The 23,900-nt window shown below is 36.8% G+C and overlaps 1 protein-coding gene across 12 annotated transcripts in view; it reads right to left on the bottom strand.

The window, feature by feature from the left end:
• PATJ (PATJ crumbs cell polarity complex component) overlaps positions 1–23,900 on the bottom strand; it is a 352,223-nt gene that overhangs the window by 234,528 nt on the left and 93,795 nt on the right. For all 12 annotated transcript variants that reach the window (XM_059923762.1, XM_059923772.1, XM_059923791.1 and 9 more), the window contains exons 18-22: positions 19,534–19,743; positions 15,242–15,358; positions 13,084–13,479; positions 7,063–7,186; positions 1,434–1,608 (exon numbers count right to left, since the gene is read on the bottom strand). In XM_059923762.1, the coding sequence (XP_059779745.1) occupies positions 1,434–1,608; positions 7,063–7,186; positions 13,084–13,479; positions 15,242–15,358; positions 19,534–19,743 (1,022 nt within the window). The remainder of the gene's footprint in view (positions 1–1,433; positions 1,609–7,062; positions 7,187–13,083; positions 13,480–15,241; positions 15,359–19,533; positions 19,744–23,900) is intronic.

Below are 23,900 nucleotides of genomic sequence, written 5' to 3'. Positions count from 1 at the left end.
TCATTCCTGGCACCTGTGTCCATGGAGGAGATGAGCTTCCGCCTATCAAACTATTAGAAGTTAATCTCTCTAGGTGTGCAGTGTCCTCCTCTCCCTCCACCCTCTCCAGGGACTACACTTAATCAGCCACTTTCTAACATCTACATATTCCTTTTCTGGATCTTTCACACTTACAATCTGTGTGTGTGTGTGTGTGTGTGTGTGTGTGTGTGTGTGTGTGTGTGTATCTCTCTGCCCCCTTGTCCCATTTCCACAATGCCCTTCAGTTGTCTAGGTAACGTGTTCTTTCTGCCTCTTTTCATGATCAGGTTCCTCGAAACACTAGTCTGCTCTTACTTTGTCCAATATCTGCCCTCTGTTCAATTCTCAACCCACTACTCTCTGATTTCCACGCTAATGAAACTGTTCTAAGCTTACCAAGGGCATCCATGTGATCAAGCCCCATGAAAACTCTTCCATTTTATCTACCTTGACCTCTCCGTAGCATGTAACAATAGTCTGTAATGATCCTTTTGTTAAAATGCTCTCTTCCCTTGGTTTCTATGTCAACCTCTAGTTCATCAATTTCCTTTTACTTTTTGTTCATTCCACTTCATTATTTTCTTCCTCAGTTCATGCCCTTAATATTGCTGCTTTACAGGACTCCAATTTTGGCCCTGTTCTTTTATCACTTGAGCCTCCCCTGGATGACTATTCAAATCCAGGAGTTTCACCTACACTTGATCTTGTTCCCAATTATCCACATCAGGATAGACCTCAGCACTAATCCCCAGAGTCATGTATTTAATTAACTCCATTTCACTTTATTGTCCTATGGATACCTGAACTCTCAACATGTCCCAAACAGAACTCATCATTTTCCTCTTCAACCTGTTCATGCTCCTATAATCTTATGCCAAAGAATTAATGGTCCTGCTATCCATATAGTTGCCCCATTCAGAAACACAGGTCATCCTCCTACTCCTTCTCACTCCCAACATGTTATCAGCCACCAATTCCTACAGCTTCTCTAACTCTTAAGTCCAGTCTCTCCCTAATTTGTCCTTGAGTACTTCTTGCTTGAGTTGTTAAATTCTTAATTAACCTTCCATTCTCTAAGTAAATACTCCCATAATCTATTTTGCAGACAACTGCAAGAATACAAAATTGTATATATATAAAAAAAATTATATATATGGTACAATTTTAAGTATGTGAAATTCTCACAGTAATTGTTTAGTATGGTGGGTTTTATTCATAATATTTCCTTGCATTTTCCAAATGTTCCACCATAATCATGCCCGGTTGTTTTCGTTTTTGTTGTTGTTTTTTTGTTTTTTTGTTTTTAACATCTTTATTGGAGTATAATTGCTTTACAATGGTTTTTTTTTTTTTAATAGAAGCAAAAAGAAAGCTATTTTATAATGCGAAAACAAAGAGAAATAATATCATACCATGCATCGGTGGCATATCTAGAAGACAACATTCCTGTGTGTGCCGAGGCCTTGGAAACAGCTAGAGCCCTGGGGAGTTGGTATAGAGGCAAGTCTTCTTGCTCCCTTGTTTGAGCCACAGCAGGAAGTTCAACAAGCAAGCCAGGACCTTGGACATCACCTGGAATCATCATGCCTAAAGAGTAAACCCAGATGATAGTGAGCACACGATACACTCATTCATTCTTCATTAATTCAATAAATAGTTATGGATATCTAGTACAGGCAGGCCCCTTCCAGATAGAAGCCTTATTTATATTAAACTAAGTAAGTAAAACATTTAATATGTCAGATGGTGACAGTACTATGGTAAAAAAGATTCTGCAAAGAAGGGGGATAGGGGTTGCTCAGTGAAAGAGGGTTACAATTTTAAGCATGGTCTCACTGAAAAGATGTTATTTTAGCAATATGAATCTTTTATCAAAAGAATCCCCTTTATAAGTCAGAAAGAGAAAGACAAATATATATGATATCACTTATATGTGGAATCTAAAAAAATACAACAAACTAGTGAATAAAACAAAAAAGAAACAGACTTACAGATACAGAGAACAATCTAGTGGCTACCAGCGGGGAGAGGGAAGTGGGGAAGGGTAATATAGGGGTAGGGAGAAAAAAAAGTTATTATGGGATTATATGAAATCATGTATGTGAAACTTCTGAAAACCATAAAGCACTGTAGAATTTAAAGAATCTTTCATTCAATTAAAAAAATAAAAGAAGAAGAATCCCCTCTACGGTGGTATTCTTACCTTACTACAAATTTTCCCTTTATCGACCTAGGCTGTCTCAATTACAGGCATACTGACATTTCACTGATTAAAAAAAAATAATTCCACAGAATAACAAATAACCAAATAAAAACACTTACATTTTTAAAGGGACTTTGTCTGTAAATTCCAGGATTCTTTTACATTTGTTACCTTATTTAATTCTCACATTAAACTATGAGGTAGAAAAGGTAATAGCAACCATATTTTATAGGTGGGGAATTCCAGGTCAAGGAATTTTTGCCAATTAGAATGAACAAATTGGGACTTCCCTGGAGGTCCAATGGTTAAGACTCCGTGCTTCCACTGCAGGGGGCATGGGTTTGAACCCTGGTCAGGGAACTAAGATCCCGCATGCCGCGCGGCACGGCCAAAACAAAAAAGAATGTACAAATTTACCTGACACGTCATCTGTGTCATTTTCCCATTTACTGAAAAAAGGAGTAACAGGGGCAGAGCTGTGCATGCAGTCCTCCAGCACATGGTTAGAGACCTGCACCCAGACTGGCATAAACCCATTAATTACTCTTAAGATATACCTCGGTATGCATCATATCTCATCCACTATAAATTCCCAGCCAATCTTTCTTCATCATGTTATACAAATATGATGAATAGTGAATCAAATGCCTACCTTAAATCCATACATTTATGGTATATTTTTGAGACTTGGCTTATCAGAAAATTACCAATGATCACTAAGAGATACAGACACTCTTCTAAAACTTTTCCTATAAGCATCACCTAAACTTTCCATTTCTTCATATTGAACAAATTTTCTAGTAAACTCACTTCTACTTCTGCTTTTTGTCTTGTCTAGACACACTGGAATCAGGATCTAATCAGCAGAGAATCTGAAGAGGGGGTGAAAGTAACTGTAATGCTCAGGTGGTATTAAAGGAAGTCTCCGGTACCTCAGACATGCTTCACTCCCATCCCCTGGGCCTACATTTCTGCACGCAGTCAAATCCATACCAGTGCCGCACTGCTCTAGCTTTGCCTGTGTCTACCTTCTCTCCCTTGAGAAGGGGCCAGGGATGGGATGGAAATTCTGGCACGAATGGCCTAAAACAGGAGTTGAAAGAACAGAGAACTGGCTCTATTTGCAGAGCTATTTCCCATCCAGCTATGCTGGTAAAGCAGCCTATTAAATTGCGGCACTGGGTTTCATAGGTTGCTTCAGTTTGTTTAAAGCTTTTCATTACCTGCTCCACACAAGGCTGCCCATACCCTTTGCCCACTCCTCCTCCATGGACGCCTTGGCAGTGCTCAGGTACACATCTCTCCTCTCTCACCGTGCTTGACACAGGCAGACTTACAGTGCTGTTCATCAAGTGCACCACGGTACCTGGGAGCCCATAAAATAAATCGCATCCTTCGGGGCCTATGCAGTTGTTAGGTAATAGCCACAACAGAAGCACACAGGTTAGGAAAACTGGGAAGTTTATTTATTTATTTTTTAAAATATTTATTTATTTATTTGACTGCATCGGGTCTTAGTTGCGGGATCTTCATTGCGGTATGCGCTATCTTTCATTGCGGCACACGGGCTCCTTTCTAGTTGTGGTGCGCGGGCTCTAGAGCGTGCAGGCTTAGTTGCCTCACGGCATATGAGATCTTAGTTCCCCAATCAGGGATTGAACCTGCGTCCCCTGCTTTGGAAAGCGGATTCTTAACCACTGAACCACCAGAGAAGTCCCCAGGGAAGTTTAAAAAAAAGGTTCCTAAATAAATGGAAGTTAAAGCTTATAGGAGAGAAATGGGGGGAATTTCCAAAAGGTTTATACTTAGTGAGGTGCACGAACAGAAAGATAAACAAAATAAAGGCAAGAAGAATCCAAGTAGAGAAGAGAGGGTGTTACTGCACAGCTTAGCAACTGGAAAAAAAAAAAGTAGGGAATCGGTATGCTGTTAAATCACCACCCAGGAGCAGCACATCACCTTCTCATTCAAGAAATATTTCTTGAGCACCCACTATGGTAACATAATCAGGTATAAGCCTTGCCCTCCAGAAGCTTATGGTAACAGACAGGCATGCAAATACGCGAGTGTGCCTGACTGTGTATGCAATGACAGAAATTCATCCAGGTTCACTGGAGGCCCACTCCAGGCTGGGCCAGTCAAAAACTGGGAAATAGAACTACTTTCTGTCTGAAATCTTCTGAAATCTCTTAACACTAAATGTATTACTGATTTGACATTGATCTTATATGCTTTACATTATTAATTATGCTAATTTCTAGGTTTAGTTTCACAGCCCGTGAAGAGCATAGGCTCTTTGAGGAAACCTACTTTTAGATTAAGTACAGGGTCAAAAATAGCCCTTTACACATAGGTTCTCAAAAATAATTTTTAATGTAATTGCTCATAAGTAAATCTAATATTGTCTGTTACTAACAGAGTGGTCAAAGGGCTACAGATTTGAAAGAGGCCTTACAGAACACTTAGCCCAATTCTATCATTTTACAGCTGAAGAAGTGGAGGGGCTTGGAGAACTGGGCAGCTTGCCTGGTGACACAGCAGGTTAATGGCTTAGTACTGAGGGACCTGGGACTGAAACTATATTGCCTCTGTACCAATAATTTCTTAGTCCACCCATGGTTAGCACGAACCCAAGTACTCACACCTGCCACACAGCATTCTGGCAGCTCTCAAAAATTTTTCCAAAAAGCACGTGGTTATGAACACTCTTTTAGTGAGGACAGGCCTAAGGTATACAAGCGTAGCTTAATTCCCAAAGCTATAATCTCCAAAAATAAATTCCCAGGGCCTTGTCAAATATTAGATTAAGGCAGTATGGTGGGTTGAATGATGGCCCACCTAAAATATATATATCCCTGCCACAGAACCTATAAATGAGAACTTATATGGAAAAAAGGGCTTTGCAGATGTAATTAAATTAAGTATCTTGAAATGAGACCATCCTGGATTATCCAAGTGGGCCCTAAATCCAACAGCAGGTGTCCTTATAAGAGAGAAAAGAAGAGAAGACATGGATAGGGAGAAGAGGAGAGGGCCACGTGAGGATGGAGGCAGAGATCAGAATGCTGCAGCCGCAAGCCAAAGGACGCTGGGGCCACCTGAAGCTGGACAAGGCAAAGAACAGATTCTTCCCTAGAGCTCTCAGAAGGAGCACAGCATCTTAATTTAGGACTTCTGGACTCCAGAACAGTGAGAGAATTAACTTCTGTTGTTTTAAGCCACCAAGTTTGTGGCTCTTTGCTACAGCAGCCCTAGGAAACACATACAGGCAGCAGAAGGCAGAGGAAGTAACTTTGGAGGCACTTAGATGATACCCAGAGCAGGGCTCAGAGGAAGACTGGATCATCCCATGAGGACAAAATCCCTTTCCCTATGTTTTTCCCAACTCCACTGCCCTTCCTCACAAACACCCACCCCATATTTCTAGTCTATTCCTTTCAATCCTGACGGTATAAAACAGTGAATGATTCTCAACCAGGGCAATTTTGTCTCCCAAGGGACATTTGGCAATGTCTGAAGACATTTTGATTTTGATCATGACTGGGAATACCAATGAATCTAGGGTTAGAAGGCAGGGAGGCTGCGAACATCTTACAATGCACAGGTAAGCCCTCTACAACAGAATTATCTGGTCCAAAATAGTGCTTATATGGCTATAAAGTATCAACGGTAATCAAACAGATATGGACCATTAATTCATTTATGAATTCATTTGTGCCATAAATCTTCTCTAAGTATTTAATAGTCAGAGGATACAGAAATGTGGTGAATTAAAAAAAAAAAAAAAAAGTATACCAGGAGAGTTTTGGTGAAAAATCCCATTTTTCTCCTAGTCACAATCAGTTATACATTAAGAAAAATTGAATAGACTTATTTAATCTTAGATATTCAAAATTGACTATCCTAATTTTCTTTTTAAATTAATAATTCATGATGTGTTCTGACCTACAGGGAACTGGCAATTGTTATCATCTCACAGATGCCTTCAATCTTTAACCACATTAAGAATTCCATTCTTTAGATTTTTATTTGACAGAATGTTGAATTCATAAAAAACGGTTACATAACTTTTCTGTAGCTATCTCTCTCTCCTAACAGCATATTACCATACAACACAAGAACTGCCCACAGAGAAAGACTTTTCCTATAAGTAGAGTCAAAACAGGTGAAGGACAGCATAAATCCTGAACAATGGCTCTATAAATCCCAATGCTATGAAAGAACTTACCAGGCTCACCTAAGGATCTTAATATTACGACATTAAATATTGCAGTGTTAGATGCGGAAAGATTATTTTTTAAAGTCAAGTTTTCAAAAATATATAAGAATCAATATGGGAAGAGGCAAGGAGAAGCACTATACTTTTAGGATTCTTTAATGGAAACTAAGTTATTAATGTACCAAAATTGACTGTAATATATGGCTATAAAAATGTTTCATAAATGTTTAAAATATGTCTCTTTATTAATATTTAACAACCCCATTCAATGAGCTAACAGTATCACTTAATAGTATCCGAGATTTTAATATATATTAGTAGAGACCTATTTCAGATTCGGCATTAGGCCGTAGTTATAGTTTTAATCCATAAAGCTAATAAAAAGCAAAATGAGGCAGGGAAAATGCAGCTCTCTCAGAAAACAGAATCTGAAAGCTCTAAGTTCAAATATGATTCACATTATTTTTCCGGATATTTTGAAGCAGATTAATAAGCAGATTTCAATTCAAAACATTATAATGAATGAAAATGTGACGGTAAAATTCATCATATATACAAATAAAACTGAAAGATTGCAAAATAATGTAATTTGTGTTTATGAGAAACGAAAATCACAAACCTAAATCCAGACTACTTTTCGTTAACGAATTAAGATTTTCCAGATCATCAAATCTGCTTTGTTGACTGTTTCCTTCAGTTGAGGGTATGGAGGATAGGGAATCGATGCCAAAGTTTTCTTTCATCTCAAGAGGAAGAAAAACAGAAATGCATTAGTACTTTATGATAAAATGTGGAACACCATAATGTTGTTCAATCCAGATCATAATGATAGCGGAAAACTGGCCCTGCAAACAAGCCTTCTCAAGTAACGGTTTATACTGTGGTAAGCAGTAACAAATGTTAGTAACTTAATATCTGCAAGAGTACAGGCTAGTAAAATCTGTTTTTTCCAAACACTGGATTTTTTAACAACAAAAAAAAATTGTTTTATAAACATTAATAAGTAGATTTAAATAAACATTCACCAAGGCAGAGGAATAAAAATCTATCCAGTCAAGCAAGGTCAATGGTTGATACTCATTATGTCCTGGATCATGCTGGAGCACAACTTAAATAGCTTCATTGTTGATCTGGAAACACCTGGGGAATTTTCATAGTTCTAAGCCTTTGCTATGCCCTCCCTGACACTCTCATCTGCCTAGTGAACAACCTGTTCCCCGAACCTAAAACCTACAGGTAAGCACAGTCAAAAGTTATTACACTTTCCTTGTCTTCCTTTTACACAGGTCTTTTATGGTTTTCCAAAGTTACAATCTTCCAGAACATACAATTTTCATTGATGTATTTTATTATGATATTTAAAAACATTTATATGCATGAAATTAAATGACAACATTATGGCCACCATAGGCATTTACCTTAACTCATTTAAGGTGAATAACACTATGTTATTCTCTATTGTTGGAAATTTAGGTTGTTCGAAACAAAAAAATGAATTATATTTTTTACAACAGTCCATGTTTTTTCATGGTTAAACTGGTCATACTTCAATGATAAGAAAAGAACCTCTCATAAACTGATGTACCAAATACTGCTAGATTTTATCAAATAGATTATGAATATAATTGAGTACATAACTGTACCAGATACCCAAAGGAGGCTACAGTATATAGAATTCAACTCAAATATTAAAAAGAGGTGAGAAAGGAAATATGACTACTTAGTTGCCTAGAATAAAATAAGCAAGAAGAACTTATTAGAGAAGGGAGTCAGGAAGAGATGGCAGCCACTGAGTACTTAAAAAGAAGAAATTTTACAACAATTTTTGAACTGTCTGGATTTTTTTTTTTTTAAGTGAATGGCAATTATGTAACTGAGGAATAAGAATTGATGCCTAAATCTGAGATTTCAATACAGTGGGTATGAAAGGTTAAATCTTTAGAAAAATCAATTCAGGGGGCTTCCCTGGTGGCGCAGTGGTTGAGAATCTGCCTGCCAATGCAGGGGACACGGGTTCGAGCCCTGGTCTGGGAAGATCCCACATGCCACGGAGCGACTAGGCCTGTGAGCCACAATTGCTGAGCCTGCGCGTCTGGAGCCTGTGCTCCGCAACAAGAGAGGCCGCGATAGTGAGAGGCCCGCACACCGCGATGAAGGGTGGCCCCCACTTGCCACAACTAGAGAAAGCCCTCGCACAGAAATGAAGACCCAACACAGCCATAAATAAATAAATAAATAAAATTTTAAAAAAAATCAATTCAGTTTTTTTCTAAATAGAGAAGAAAATAAAAACATAAAATTATTCTCAGGTAACTAATCCTCAGGCAAAAAGAATCAAGATGTTTTAAAAAAGGGCAAAGGACTTAGACATTTCTCCAAAGGATATTTGAAGATCGCCAACAAGCACATGAAAAGCTGCTCAAGGTCACTAACAGAGAAATACAAATCAAAACCACAGTGAGCTACCACTTCACACCTATTTAAAAAACAGAAAACAAGTGTTGGCGAGCATGTAGAGAAATTAGAAAACTTATGCATTGCCGGCAGAAATGAAAATGGTACAGCTTCTATGGAAAACAGTATGATGATTCCTAAAAAAATTAAACAGAATTACCATATGATCTTGCAATTTCACTTCTGGGTGTAGAGCACCCAAAATTTGGTTTTTGAACAAATATTTGTATACCAGTGTCCACAGCAGCATTGTTCACAATAGCCAAAGATAGAAACAGTCCAGATGTCCATCAGCTGATGAATGAGTAAACAAAAGGTGGTATATATACCTTCAGTGGAATGTTATTCAGCCTCAAAAAGTGAGAAAACGCTGACACGATACATGTATGAACCTTGAAGACATCATGCTAAGTGAAATAAGCCAGACACAAAAGGCTAAATATTGTATGATCCCACTTACATGAGGTGCTTTGAGTAGTCAAATTTTTAGAGACAGAAAGTAGAATTGTGGTTGGTTGCCAGAGGATGAGGGAAGGTGAGAATGAGCAGTTATTGCTTAGTGTGTACAGAGTTTCAATTTGGGAAGATGAAAAAGTTCTGGAGACGGATGGTGGTAATGGTTGTACAATAATGTGAGTGTATTAATGCCACAGGAACTATAAGCCTAAAAATGCTTAAAAGGTCAACTTTATGTAATGTGTATTTTATCACAATTAAAAATAAAGAACCAGATCTATAAATCTTGATGGCTTCACCCTTCAACTAAAATGGAGTAACAGGGTGGTAGAGAATGATAAACTTATAAGTAGTTGGGTACTATTTGCACTCCACAAATATAGCTATATCTGTAACCCAAAATGGATATTACAATGAAGACAGAAGTGATAATGTTCCTCTACCTTTTTGGAGGGCATCCTCTAAATAGAAGAGTATTGGGAATTACATATTTGTAAGGTATTTGACTGTGTTTTTAAAATCTACCCACTCAGGGCTTATTATATTAAAGTATCATCACTGGATCCACCATAATGAGAGAAAGGCAAATAAAGATCCAAGCCCATCCTGATCATGTGGGTACAACTGTTACAGGGGATCAGAATATTCCACCCAGAAATATGTCACTTTGGCATAAGGATTATTTTGAACTGAAGAAAAAGAGTGAACTCAGAAAAGCTTCCTATCCTCCCCTGATTCTCAATCACCAGAGATGACTCTAGACTCTTCAGCTCAGAGATGGCACTAAGAGAGATGTACATGACAAACCTTACTAAAACAATCCTTATCTTCCATCAATTCCCCCCATATATTTACCTTCCCACAGTATGCTGACCCTAAAAGCCTAAATCCCTTTTCCTTTGTCTTGTCACTTCTCTACAAATTCACTGTTCTTTGTTAAGATGCTGTATAAGCTCAAGTTCTAACCCCTCCTTTGAGTGAATCATCACTGAGTTTCTTCTGTGTATATGCATGATGCAGGTGTTAATAAACGGTTTTTCTTTTCTTAATCTGTCTTTTGTCAGCTTGATTTCCAGGACCCCAGCCAGAGGAGCCTAGGAGGGTAGAGGAAAAAGGGTTTTTCCTCCCATACACTGTCATCACTGCTGGGTGTGGGGAAGGGAGGAAAAGAGCTAATGCCCATATATCTGGGCAAAACTCTAATTCAAAAAGGTGCATCAACCCCTATGTTCACAGCAGCACTATTCTCAGTAGCCAAGACATGGAAACAACCTAAATGTCTATCAACAGATGAATGGATAGAGAAGATGTGGCACATATATACAATGGAATATTAGTCAGCCATAAAAAAGAATGAAATAATGCCATCTACAGCAACATGGACGGACCTAGAGATTATCATACTAAGTGAACTAAGTCAGAAAGAGAAAGACAAATACCACATGATATCACTTATATGTGGAATCTAAAATATGAAACAAATGAACCTATCTATGAAACAGAAACAAAATCATGGACATAGAGAACAGACTGGTGGTTGCCAAAGGGGAGGGGTTTGGGGGAGAGATGGAGTGGAAGGCTGGGGTTAGCAGATGTAAGCTTTTATATATGGAATGGATAAACAACAAGGTCCTACTGTATAGCACAGAGAACTAGATTCAATATCTTATGATGATATTTTATATTTTCCATAATGGAAAAGAATATTAAAAAATGTGTATATATATGTATAGCTGAATCACTTTGCTATACTGCAGTAATTAACACATTGTAAATCAACTATATTTCAGTAAAAATTAAAAATTAAAAAAAGAGTTAATGCTCAAAGCAAGAACATATAATTATTTAAAGAAAATAAAATACTGTTTAGGTAAGACACATTAGGGTTGAAACAATCTTAATCAATGCCAGTTTAGGGAGCCTATACATGTTACATCACAGAATAAGAAAGCTGGGAAATTTAACAGAGTTAGTGATTAAGATGCATGTCCTTCAAACTGTGAGCACTGAACGCTGTTTAAACAAGCTTTATAAAGAGCACTTTGATAAACAATAGAGGCAGTGGTTACACTGTGAAAATCATCAATATAAACTTAGAAGAGGAATTTTTAAAAAACCTAATATTATGCAAATGATGCTTGAGATCAGAATAAAATTTTGACTGACAATATGGATTCAAAAATTACTGTATCTGAAACGACCGAGATGAAAATGAAGATGGTATAGTTGAAGAACAGTGTTGAAAGATCAAAAAGTGATTCTAGTAATAATATAGATTCTGGCATTAATATGCATTGAAAGAATTTGAATAAAATTCTATCATTAAATGTGAGAACAGGCAAAAAAATTGATATTTTATAGGTTTTAAAACAGGAATCCTTAACTAAATTTATAAAGTAAATATTATTAATATACATTTGACTATTTCATCTATATCCCTAAAAGTTTGTATATTAAAATGGGCCTATATTTTAGGTTGCCTTATATTGGGGTAAATAGAAAAATTTATTTTTAATGGAAGAAAACAGCCACAAGAAGACAGTATTTATGAACATTCAATAACCTGCAATTACTAACTTGCTCCATATAACTGACTATTCTGTTTGAGGTCAAGCACTTACAGACATAGGAGTGGGACTGGCAGAGATAGAAAGAACCAATGTCAGTGGCAACATACCAGGTGATTTCGATGTCACCTCTTCCCACATTAGTCACATAATCCCAAAAATCTGTTCGCTGGTAGACTGCCCAGAGTCCACTACCAGGGGTAATCCTCTGGGGTTCCTTAAATACATAAATACAGCATCTTGCATAGCAGCGGGACCCACAAGCATTTGCAAAAAGGATAAATGTAGGAAGATCTAAGGGAGGCAAGGAAAAAACCCAGCTCTATCTGCCTGTGAGAGAGCAAATGAAGGCTACTTTGCACATCACTGCAGGGAAGTTGCTGACCTCAGTGAGGAGGGCACTGTACTGCACCTGAACACACTGCTATGTACCCCATACAAAAACTTTCTTTTCATTTGCTTGGAAGTTAATTTGGGGAAAGAAATAAACAAACAAAAATAAAACATTAAAAATATCCCTAATGAAAGATTCCAATTGGTGACCAGTTAACTCTAATTTGATTTTTAAAAAAACTTATTGGTGATTTAATAGCAAGGGCAAACCTATTAAAATATAATGCTTTCCTGCCAAGTTGTCAACAGGTAGTATCACAAATGTAAAGATAATCTTCTAGAGTTCAGTGACTTTCTATTTAGTATCATATATAATACAGAGAACAGTGTGGATAAGCAAGACAGAAACAAGGATAAATCTTTAAACAATTTTGCCTTGATTTTCCTTGACAAATACATTATGTGAGAAATACAGAGCTGTGTCTCCCTGACAGAATTTTTTAAAAGAAAATCACAAATGGCAAAAGAACTCTTCCTTGAAATCGGTCATTAGGAGAAAAACATCACTAAAAAAGCAAGGTAAACAAAAATAAAACCCACCATAAAAGCAAGGCAACTACAGTTTATTAACTCCAGCCAGAAGTTACATAACACAGAAATGATGAGGTTTACTTAAAGCAACACACTGTATGGTACATTTTGGAAAAAATGATTTATGATGAAAAGACCCATTGAATTTTGTTCATTTGTTTGAAAGCTGTATGACTTGTGGACAGAGATAGGGAGGGAGGAGTCAGGGAGGATGTGGAAGATGTGCTCTAATCCCTTACCATCTTTTCAGTGCTACAGCCACACTGCTGCATCTCCTGGGAATACACGCTCATCGTGGACCTGGCTTCTTGAGGCTCAGGCAGTTCACAATCCTGGTACCACTGTGTACCAAAGTGCAGCTCCTTCATGGATGGAACAGGAGCAGCCTCTTGAATGTGCGATGAGGGATACGATTCCATGGACTGAAAGCGGTTTTGATAGAGCTCATATTCTTCATCAACAAGCATTTCTCTTTCTTCACCCATTTCCTGCAATCTAGGCGCCATAAATTCAAGCATTTCCCAGGCCTCCTTACTATTGTCTACCACTTTTTGTTGGGACTGGAAAGCCTTTCCCAAATCTAGAAATGGTTCATCCACAAGCTCTTCTTTAAAATAGGGCTCATCTCTAAATCCCTGTGAATAAAAATTGCAAAAAAACTTTAAACTACGTCTGTATTAAAGCTGCACCCTACACATTAACTGGAAAATTAACCCTTGACGTAACTGCAATGACGGTATTACATGACAATGCATGGTTAACCTGACAGCTCTCCATTACAAATGAGAAGAAATACAATCTCACTGCCACACAAGCCTCAACCCTGAAAAGAAACAAACAACAAGAGGCAAAAATCTGCCTTTGGCAAGGTGACTGACTAGTCTGAAAGGTTCACTATACATCAACTGCCTTAAAATTCTCAGTCAGAAATAGGAATTTTGTTAAATTGCTACATTGAATATTTAACTCCTGCATCTCATATAAAAAATAATACATAAATATGGATGCACTTCATACTATCACTTAAGAAAGCAAAGACTTAAAAGGTCAGGATTTTCAGGTTTATGTAACTCAAAAGACATTAATGGTTATTTGAACGTTTACAAAACATTCTCTATAAACTAAAGATATGGGGAATATGTCTCAACTACTTTGAGTATGACTCTTTTATAATATACCACTTAATAGAAATTTATTTTTGCATCTGCGTTAATAAAATAAAACAAAAGGAATGAATACAGTATGCTCTTCAATTAATTCATACTTCACTAATCAGAAGAGCAAGTACATAAAACTGAAGATAGATAGTCATGCATGAGCAGAAACTTTGTTGAGTTCCTAGGTAACGCTTGAGGAATATATGGATCTGCTGAGCCTTTGACATAACTCCAAGGCACCTTAGGGTGCTGGGCACAATGAGGCCCAATTCCCTCTAAGGGATCAATGACATTTCCTATTTTAAGTCCTATTCATTAAGTATCAATAAATGTAAATTCCTGAAATGAATCTACTCCTTCCCAATGCTTCCTCACTTTCAGCTAGACATCATTGCAGTGACACTTTTAAATTAATATACTATACCAAATACTGTAACCTAGTTATTTCAAAAAAAGAAAAAACTGCATTTAGAAGGCATATTTAAACATGTCACACCGTTATGAAATTGTAACAAAAAATGTTTAAACTAAAAAAATATAATGGACATTACGGGACTACATATCAGCTTTAGACACTGTCAACAAACTATGTAAAGAATATCAAGACAGTTGTTACCAAGTAAAGCAAAACCATACTCTAACTGCAAGAAGCAAAATAAACACAATTCATTTTAAGAATAAAAAGGGAAAAGCTTCAAAATATACTTTCTAATATTAAAGCATAAAGTAAGGTTTGACTAAATAACTCTTTTCTTTACAAAGTATTCAATAAGAAGACCTGTATAGCTCTTATTCTACGGCATTTTTTTTTTAAATGCAGGTCTATTTTCAAAAATATGTTCTACCCTCAAAATTTTAAGAGTATATTAGTGATAAAAAATGAGGTATGGTTGTTCTTTGAAAATGCCTTATACCTGGGCTATGTCATTTATGGAGGCAATGTGATACAAGAGAGAAAAGATTTCAGTTTTAAAAAAATTAATAGGGACTTCCCTGGAGGTCCAGGGGTTAAGAATCTGCGCTTCCACTGCAGGGGACACGGGTTTGACCCCGGTCGGGGATCTAAGATCCCGCATGTCACGCACTGCAGCCAAAAATAAATAAATAAATATCTGCAATAAAAAAAATTAATAAGGGGGATATTATTTAATTTGTATCTATTTAGCCAAGAGAGTGAGAACAAGCTTTTGTCTTCTTTATAATAGCAACTGTTTACTTGGGAAATAAATGTACTAAATACCTTGGGTGCTTCAAGTATTAAAGATGAATTTATATCATGAACTGTTCCTGAAATTTCAGTCTTGTCTTCATTATTGTTTGAATGTAAAATACGATTTTCTTCCTCTTTATCACCTTCCTGAAAATAGAAGCACTTTTAATTGTTAATTATTTTAGCATGACTGAAGAACTGTTTTTGTCAACCATGAAACTTTTATTGAGTTCTAATTGACATATAACATTATATTAGTTTTAAGTGTACAACATAATGATTTGGTAGACGTATATGTTGCAAAATAATCACCACGATAAGTTTAGTTAACATTTCAAATTTCAAATATACAATACAGTGTTGTTAACTATAGTCACCATGCTATACCTTACATCCTTAGGACTTATAACTGGAGATTTGTATCTTTTGACCACCTTCACCTATTTTGCCCACCCCCAGCCCCCAACTCTGGCAACCAAAGAAGTACTTTTGTAATGAAGAAAATATCTTAGTTTCAAACGCTTTTCAGATTAATTCTCATCTTTCCATTAAATGCAAGTACACAATAAAATTTATGTAAATTGTTTTATGAGACCAAATTTTTCTTTAATAACCAAAAAAAGCCATGTTCAGGTCAAAGCTTCTCAAACTTTTTATTCTTTTTAGGTATTCCTTAAAGAAAAAATCACTTTCCCAGGAAGAGACCTTAACATTAAGAAACACCTAAGTTTATACAGGGTGATACTCAAAATATTTAACAATGGTACAGGGTAGCCACTCTCCATCAGAAGAGGGACAATCATCATGATGCTCCCCAGCTCAGCATCAGTCCCAGGTAATAACACAGCTACAATTTATCAAGTCCTAGCTATACATCAAAATCTATGGTAAACACTTTTACGTGCTTTGTCTCAGCTTAATCTTTACAGCAATTCTATTAGGTCAGGATTTTTATACTTACATGAAAATAACATCAAATAGATATATATCTCACAGGCACAGGCTTTAGCACTTTAAATATATCAATTCATTTAATATATTTATTAATATATTAATACATATTCTAAGAAGTAGGTGCTCTTATTAACCTCATTTTACAGATGAGTAACACAGGCACAGTAATTTGCTCAAAGGTACATAACTAGTCAGTTACACACCCAGAATTTGAGCCCTGGCTGTCTGGCTCTAGAGCCTGTGATCTCAGCTACCATGATTTGTGATCCCAAGTGGGAGCTGGTGAGGTTAAATAACTGGCCCAAGGACACACAGCTTTGCAAATCACAGAACTAAGCAAAATCCCACAGGTGTCTGGCTCAAGAACTCCACTGCCAGCTCTGTCCTGTGAGTTCTGAAGATACAATGAACTTTTTTTTTTTTAAATTTATTTATTTATTTATGGCTGTGTTGGGTCTTCGTTTCTGTGCGAGGGCTTTCTCTATTTGCAGCAAGTGGGGGACACTCTTCATCATGGTGCGCGAGCCTGTAACTATTGCGGCCTCTCTTGTTGCGGAGCACAGGCTCCAGACGCGCAGGCTCAGTAGTTGTGGCTCACGGGCCTAATTGCTCCGCGGCATGTGGGATCTTCTCAGACCAGGGCTCGAACCCGTGTCCCCTGCACTGGCAGGCAGATTCTCAACCACTGCGCCACCAGGGAAGCCCTACAATGAACTTTTTAAAGTCAGTTTTTATCTGTGACATCTGAGGTGACTTTGTAGAAAAGAGAAAGTAAGTCACGTTTCTGGTTAACATGAAACTATATAGATAATAAGTTTCTATATAAGACTATAATGCAAGATTATAGAACACCTATATTATATAGATAGTACATATCTATATGGTACAAGACTTAATAAAAAATAATTCTATTCTCCTGTTACATATTCATAGTCTTTCTGCTCCAACTTGACTTTGGACCTTCTTATTCATACTCTCTCTCCGGTTCTCCTGAGGACTGAGCAAATGCTCAGCAAACATTAAGTGATGAGATAAGTGGCCACCAACCGGACCATGAGAGAGAGAGACAGAGAGACCTCAGAGAAGATCCATGCATTACTATTTACAGCTCACAGACAGTTGTGCTAAAAGAACCCAGATGTTAAGGAAGGAATTACTTAGTGGTGATTCCACTAAAAATTTCTAAGTCTTGAAAGTGACCTTCTCTCATTCCTTCACTAGCCTCCCACTTCCCAGCAACCCGGCAGCCTTCTATTCACTGAGGGAAGCCTAGGCAAAGGTCCACCTCACAATTACTGTGTTCCAAAATCCTCTCAGAGCAAGGCTCCAAGGCCCCGAGGTTTGTGCAGCTCTACCTCTTCCAGAAATAGCACAGGAATCCACAGCCAGTTGTTACTAAGTTCTGTTCTTTACACTGCCTGAGACTTCCTTCAATTGCTTCAAAGTAAAATCACACTGTTTAGGTCCTATAGATCATAAATAGTTGGGACTTTCTCTGGTAACCCAAATAATCAGGCAAATAATCATCAGGGAAAATCTAGACAAAGTTCTTGTCACAATCCAAAATACCAAGATGAGGTCCCCATAAAAATATTAAGTTTCCCCTCCTTAATTTGTCCAAAAATCAAACTGGGTATCTCATGGTATATACTGACTATGGCAACACTCACACACCAAATACACAATATAAAGTCAAGAATTTGACTTAGCTATGTGCTATATTCCATTTCAAAATGTTTAAAGTGTCTGATAGGTGTAATATATAGGCATCTTGATGTATAATATGTGAAGAATAATAAAGTAATATATGAAGGTCATGTGAGGTTCCCCAATGCAAAAATACTATGTGTAATACATGACTCTATGTCTATAAATGAACATATGTAACGATATCTATACAGACAGATCTCTATCTGTATACCTATTTATCTATATGAACACTTGTAGTGTGCTAATATATTGCACAGAATAAAAGAATTTTAGAGTTAAGAAAGATCTTATGAATTCTCTAGTCTTTTTTAGTCTTTTCAGAAATGAAAAAGTAGGCTCAGAAAAGTGCTGTACCTATGATCGAATTACTGGTATAGTGTTTCTCCAAGTGCAAAAATTCTGCATCAGAACTACGCCGGTGACTCACTGAAGAGGCAGATTCCTGAACAGCAGACGAGAATCACTAAATCAGAATCTCCAAGAGTAGGACCTGGGAAACTGCATTTTAACCATCTCCAAGGTGATTCTTATGTCTATCACATATCATTGAATGTGAGACCCACTGGGCTAACTTGTAGCAAAGTTAGAAACAGAGCCCCGATTTCTTGAAATCCAGTCCAACACTCTACTACAACCATGCTATCTGTTTCAGACATGCGGCATGAAACTAAACTTGTGACAACAAATTAGAATAGGAACATATAGCATTGTGGCTAAGAGTACAGGGTCTGAAGCCACTCTGCTGAGTTTATATTCCAACTCTCCCCTTTACTAGTTATATCACCTTGCATAAGTTACTCAGCTCTGTGTCTTGACTAACTCAATACACAGTAGTGGTAATAAGAGGATTACCTCCTCTTAAAGTTTCTGTGATGATTAAATTAGTGCATGTAAAGAGTTTAAAATACTGAGTGACATATAGTAAACATTCAATAATACTTTAATGCTGCTTGAAAATTATCATCAAGTATTTTTTTTACATTGGGGAACCACAAGAGCACCATAGCTAATAATACTTCAGTCAGAAACAGTGATCTAGGGAAGTTGCAGGAACAAAAAACGAGAAAGAAAAAGAAAAACAAACAGTGATCTGACATAGTGCATGAGATTAAACAATAAGATGACTTCAGGATGGCTTGACCATATCGGAGTTTAGATGCTAGGGGTTACAAGGCACACTGATGGTCAGAAAAGCATATTAAAATCTTACTGAGATATGGTTAACTAGATTTCAACTTACCAAGCCATCTCGACATCATGCCCAAATGAAAGTTAAAACACATAAACATACTTATTTTAATTTATAACATAAGGAATGTAAGGAAAACTTAGAAGTCTGTGCTAAAAGTATAAAGATAAAAGTAGTAACAGTAGGACTAGTAATGTTGGCAGCTAGCACTGATGTAGTAATGTGCTAATAAGCACTTAACAAATATCTTTAATCCTCAAAATCCTATGAGGTAGACATTTTTTTCTGAAAATTAAGTCAAGGACGTTAAGAAACTTGTGCAAAGACACATGTATAGTAAGCAGTGGAACAGGGATTCGAAGCCAGGTGTATTTGTCTGCAAAATCCATGTTCTCAACTATTGATATTATCAATATCCTATAATAATATAGTATTATCATTTCCTATATTAACAAAATTCGACACTTACCACCAAAGGCTTACAGATGCCAAGGTGTACAGTGCCTGGTGGCACAGCTTTCAACACTTCCACAGCTTCAGCAAGTGTGGTGTTGTCCAAACAGTATTCATTGACTGAGACCAGGCGGTCTCCAGGTAATAGTTCTCTGCCTCTTTCTGCCACACCATCTGCCACCAGGGAGCGAATCACAATCACTGATCTTGTGGGATCTAAGGGGTCCTAAGGATCAAGCAAAAAAGAAAGATGAGTCAGTTCCCTAAAAACAAATATATAGCCTTAAGACAAGTATGTGGACAGTTATACCTCAGCGATATTGTGGGTTTGGTTCCAGACAACTACAATAAAGCGAAATCACAATAAAGTGAGTCACATAAGTTTTTTGGTTTCCCCAGTGCATATAAAAGTTATGTTTACACTATACTGTAGTCTACAAAGTGTGCAATAACATTATGTCTAAAAAAACAATGTCATACCTTAATTTAAAAATACCTTATTACTAAAAAATGCTAACCATCATCTAAATGATACAGGGTTGCTACAAACCTTCAATATGTAAAAAAATGCAATATCTGGAAAGTGCAAATAAAGCTAAGCACAATAGAAAAGGGTACGTCTGACTCATGAAATCTCATTTGACTATTTACTTTATGTGTCCAGTATTCTGGTGGTATTCTTCCAAAAACAAAATCTATTAAAATATCACTCTATACATCCACACAAATATCAGCTTGTATCAAGGTAAAGACATAACCTTAACAACTTCAGTTGCATGTCTGAGTGCTCAATACATATAAATTTCTTTTCTAAAGTTTTGATGATTGACATTTTGTTGGACCACAAGAGATCTGGGGAGAGTTGGAAAAGAATCTCTGACATCCTTAAGCATAGTCATACTGTGGACCAAAGACAAGCCCATCTATTACTGCTCCTGGGCAATAAGTAGGCTCCAAAAGTAGTGTACTATGGGAAATGATACTGCATTCTTAGGCATTCCACCAGTATAAAACCTTCTTGCTAAGTCACTTAAGTTCCAAAAAGACATGGAAACCATGGCATATACCACTGCATTTAAAAAGTATGTTTAAAAATAACATAACCTAAAATTATGACATGGTATAGGTACCCCTAGGTGAGAATTATTCTAATACAGAGGAACTGAATATCATTTCATGAACAAAACCATTGTGCAAATCTCTCTCATCCACTGGGAGGGCCCCATATTTCTTTTCATTAAGCACAGAAGATAACACTGACATTCTATAAATACATTTGGCTAATAAAAACCAATTTATAGCCACACTATTATTTTTTATTTTATTCAACAAATACTGGTATATAGCACTTACTATGTGTCAGGCTCTGTTCTAAGTGCTTGACAATCATTAATTCAGCTAATCCTTGCAACAAATTCCAGGATGTGGGTAGATTTATTGTCTGTATTTTACAAATGAGGAAACTGAAGGTCAGAAAGTTAAGGAAACTTGCCAAGATCACCCAGCTGGTGAGTGGCAGAGCCAGGATTCAAACTCAAACAGTCTGGCGCCTAAGCCCTTCTCTTAACCACTGTGCTCTACACCATAATAATAATCAGAACAAATTGGAAATAAAGAGTTATGAGTGGAAAAGACACATTCATGTGGAAATCTTATGGTTGAGTAGAATCTCTTATTTGTCCTAATGGTGGAGGTATATGATACAATTACTAAACCTCAAACTTCATAAGGGAGAGAAAAAAAATAAATCTCACTCTTAGCATCACTTGCTTGGTTTGTCTATTTTGCTCCTACTGTTTCATTATGTACATACTGTTCCATAAAGGCAAGATGTAGTAACATGAGATTCTACTACTGTTAGTTTCCATTAAACCCTTCCTGAGAAAGTAGAAACTACCACATTTTGTGTTAGAATGGTAAGACTTCGGAATTAGTAAAGTGAGAATTTGCCAAGTTCCAGGCTATTTCTGTTTGAAGTGGCTGATGGTTCTTTTGAAGGTTTCTGCTGCAGTTTTCTATACCTCTCTGTTGTAGACATCAAGGCTTATTTTCAATACTGCATGGAATCTTAATCAAATATACCATATTTAAATCAACAAAGGCTATAGAGCAAATTCCTTGAAAAATGCCTTCAAACAACTTATTTTACTTTTCTTAACTAAATCTTGCTTTTCAACTACCAAGTCAAGAGATTCTTGGTAAATTTCTAACATGCTCTGTTGTAATAACACCACATACTAATAAAGAGGATTGAAAGTAAAAATAGTCATGGTAACTCACTAATAAAGTACAGTGTTAAACTATAATTACACCAATATTTTCAAGTAGAGGGAGCTATTGCATAGGAAGAGAACAGAAAGGAACCCCTAAAAAAAAGAAAAAAGTACTGTGGGATATCAGCAGCGATCAGTGCAGTAATATAAAAGAGCTGTCTATTTTGTCACCAGCAACCATGAATCACAACACACTTTTTCATTCTGAAATATGAAACCATTACATTTTAAGTTTGACACACTAATAAATAAGCTGTACAATTATGTCCTTCATTTAGGCTGTCAGTTTCTGATGGAAGGCTTTTTTATTGGGGGGGAAGGGAAACTATAAAATAGCTTATTCCAAAATGCACAGAAAGCAGCTAGCATTACTTCATATTAGTAATTACTAAACTTTCTTAGAGAACACTGCAACAGTAAAATACACCAAAAGCAAATAAATGATTTCACTGGGTGGGTGTGAGCCATCTCTGCAGTTTCATATAACACCTAATCAAAAAGTACTATTTTCTACCCAAATAAATAGTGAATTGGTTTTCAAAATGCAACCAGTTGAAATGATAATTAGAAACATTTCAAAGAAAGACTACCAGGAAATAATGGAAATAGAAAATAGATTAATAGATTTCCCTTATTATAGAAAAATCATGGTGAGCACTTATTTATACAAAATGCAACCTTTAGACCACAAACTAGTACCAGGTGTGCCTGCTTACTAAAATTTATTCAGGCTTGGGCTTCCTAGTTATTCTAAACACTAAATCCAATCTACCACTCCTATTCCTGGAGGAAAGAAGCCAAGGGCAGCTTCTTTGTCACTTAAAAAAAGACAAACCACCCACTACTGAAGATACCCCATTATGGATAATCACCACTGCATTTTCTATGATGACTTTTCTGACCAGGTGATCTCTCACGTAGCTAAATGGAGTTGCTTTAATGAGTAACAGTCATTTCCTTTCATGGTCATCACATGTAGTAGCCACCCTATGGAAGAACAGCAGCTGCTACTGCCTACCAGGGCGGCTACTATTCTTGAGGCTTTGCCACATACGATATGCTTAAAAACCAGGCTGCTTCTCATCAGAAAAGTCTGTTTTCTGAAAATGTAGTCTACAATATCGTACCCATGTTAAATCCAACAAAATGTTATAAAGATATTTCTCAAGACCTCTACCCAACTTCTAGACCCTATCCAGATTTTTTCAAGTCCCCATCAGTTTTTATCACCTTTTATCATAATTTTAAAATCTCTAATTTTTCTTGTTTTGGTAAACAACACTGTAAGGAACATTGTATTCAAGAATCAAGATGTTGTTTTAGACTAAACAGCCAATAGGGGGTACTAAATACCAGCCACAGAACACAAGATACATCATCTTTTACTATGCAAGCCATTCTCCTCTTCTGAAAGATGTTTTTTCCTATTTATGCAAAATCCTTATATTCTTACACATGTTCTAACAGTATCTCGTATGTCTGCTTTAACTCAACCATTTATGAAAGTCATTCCCTACAGCTCTTAAAAACTCCTACAATCAATTAGGCACAGCCAACTTTCATCAGAATGCTACGTGGGAAGACAGGAGCTCTAAACCTGAATTCTCCTTACTACTTAGCTATGAAATCCGAAGAGAACCAATCTAACTGCTCTGTCTCACAGGTGAATAAAAGTGCCTGAAGAAAAGCTCATATGAGGATTTCTGAGGTCTCTTGAAGTGATCCTAATGTTTGATAGTTATTATAAACACAGGAAGTTTCAATGTTGGGGGAAATCCAAGGTGACAAACAGATTTCTCTCCTCCCATAGTCCCTGAGTGGCACTGCCATACACCCAAGCACTCACTCGCTCTCTCTCCCCTTTTCACTGGGTTGCTGGCTAAGGCACGTCAATTGGCCTTCTGTCTCTTCTATCCGATCCTTTCTCTCCATTTCTGTTGCACTACCTTGGTGCAGCTTCTCATTATTTCTCGCCTATGCAACTGCTTCAGTCTTCCCAAAGGTCTACCTGTCTCCAATCTTACCCTCTTCAGTCTATTGTCAACAGAGAGAAAATAATGATTTTTAAAGATAAAAATGGTATTGCAATTCCTCCCCTGCATAAAATATT

This window comes from Balaenoptera ricei, chromosome 1 (genome assembly GCF_028023285.1).
Source record: "Balaenoptera ricei isolate mBalRic1 chromosome 1, mBalRic1.hap2, whole genome shotgun sequence".
NCBI lineage: Eukaryota > Metazoa > Chordata > Mammalia > Artiodactyla > Balaenopteridae > Balaenoptera > Balaenoptera ricei.
The sequence above is the reverse complement of the archived record's forward strand: the minus strand, read 5'-3'. Positions and strand labels throughout refer to the sequence as shown.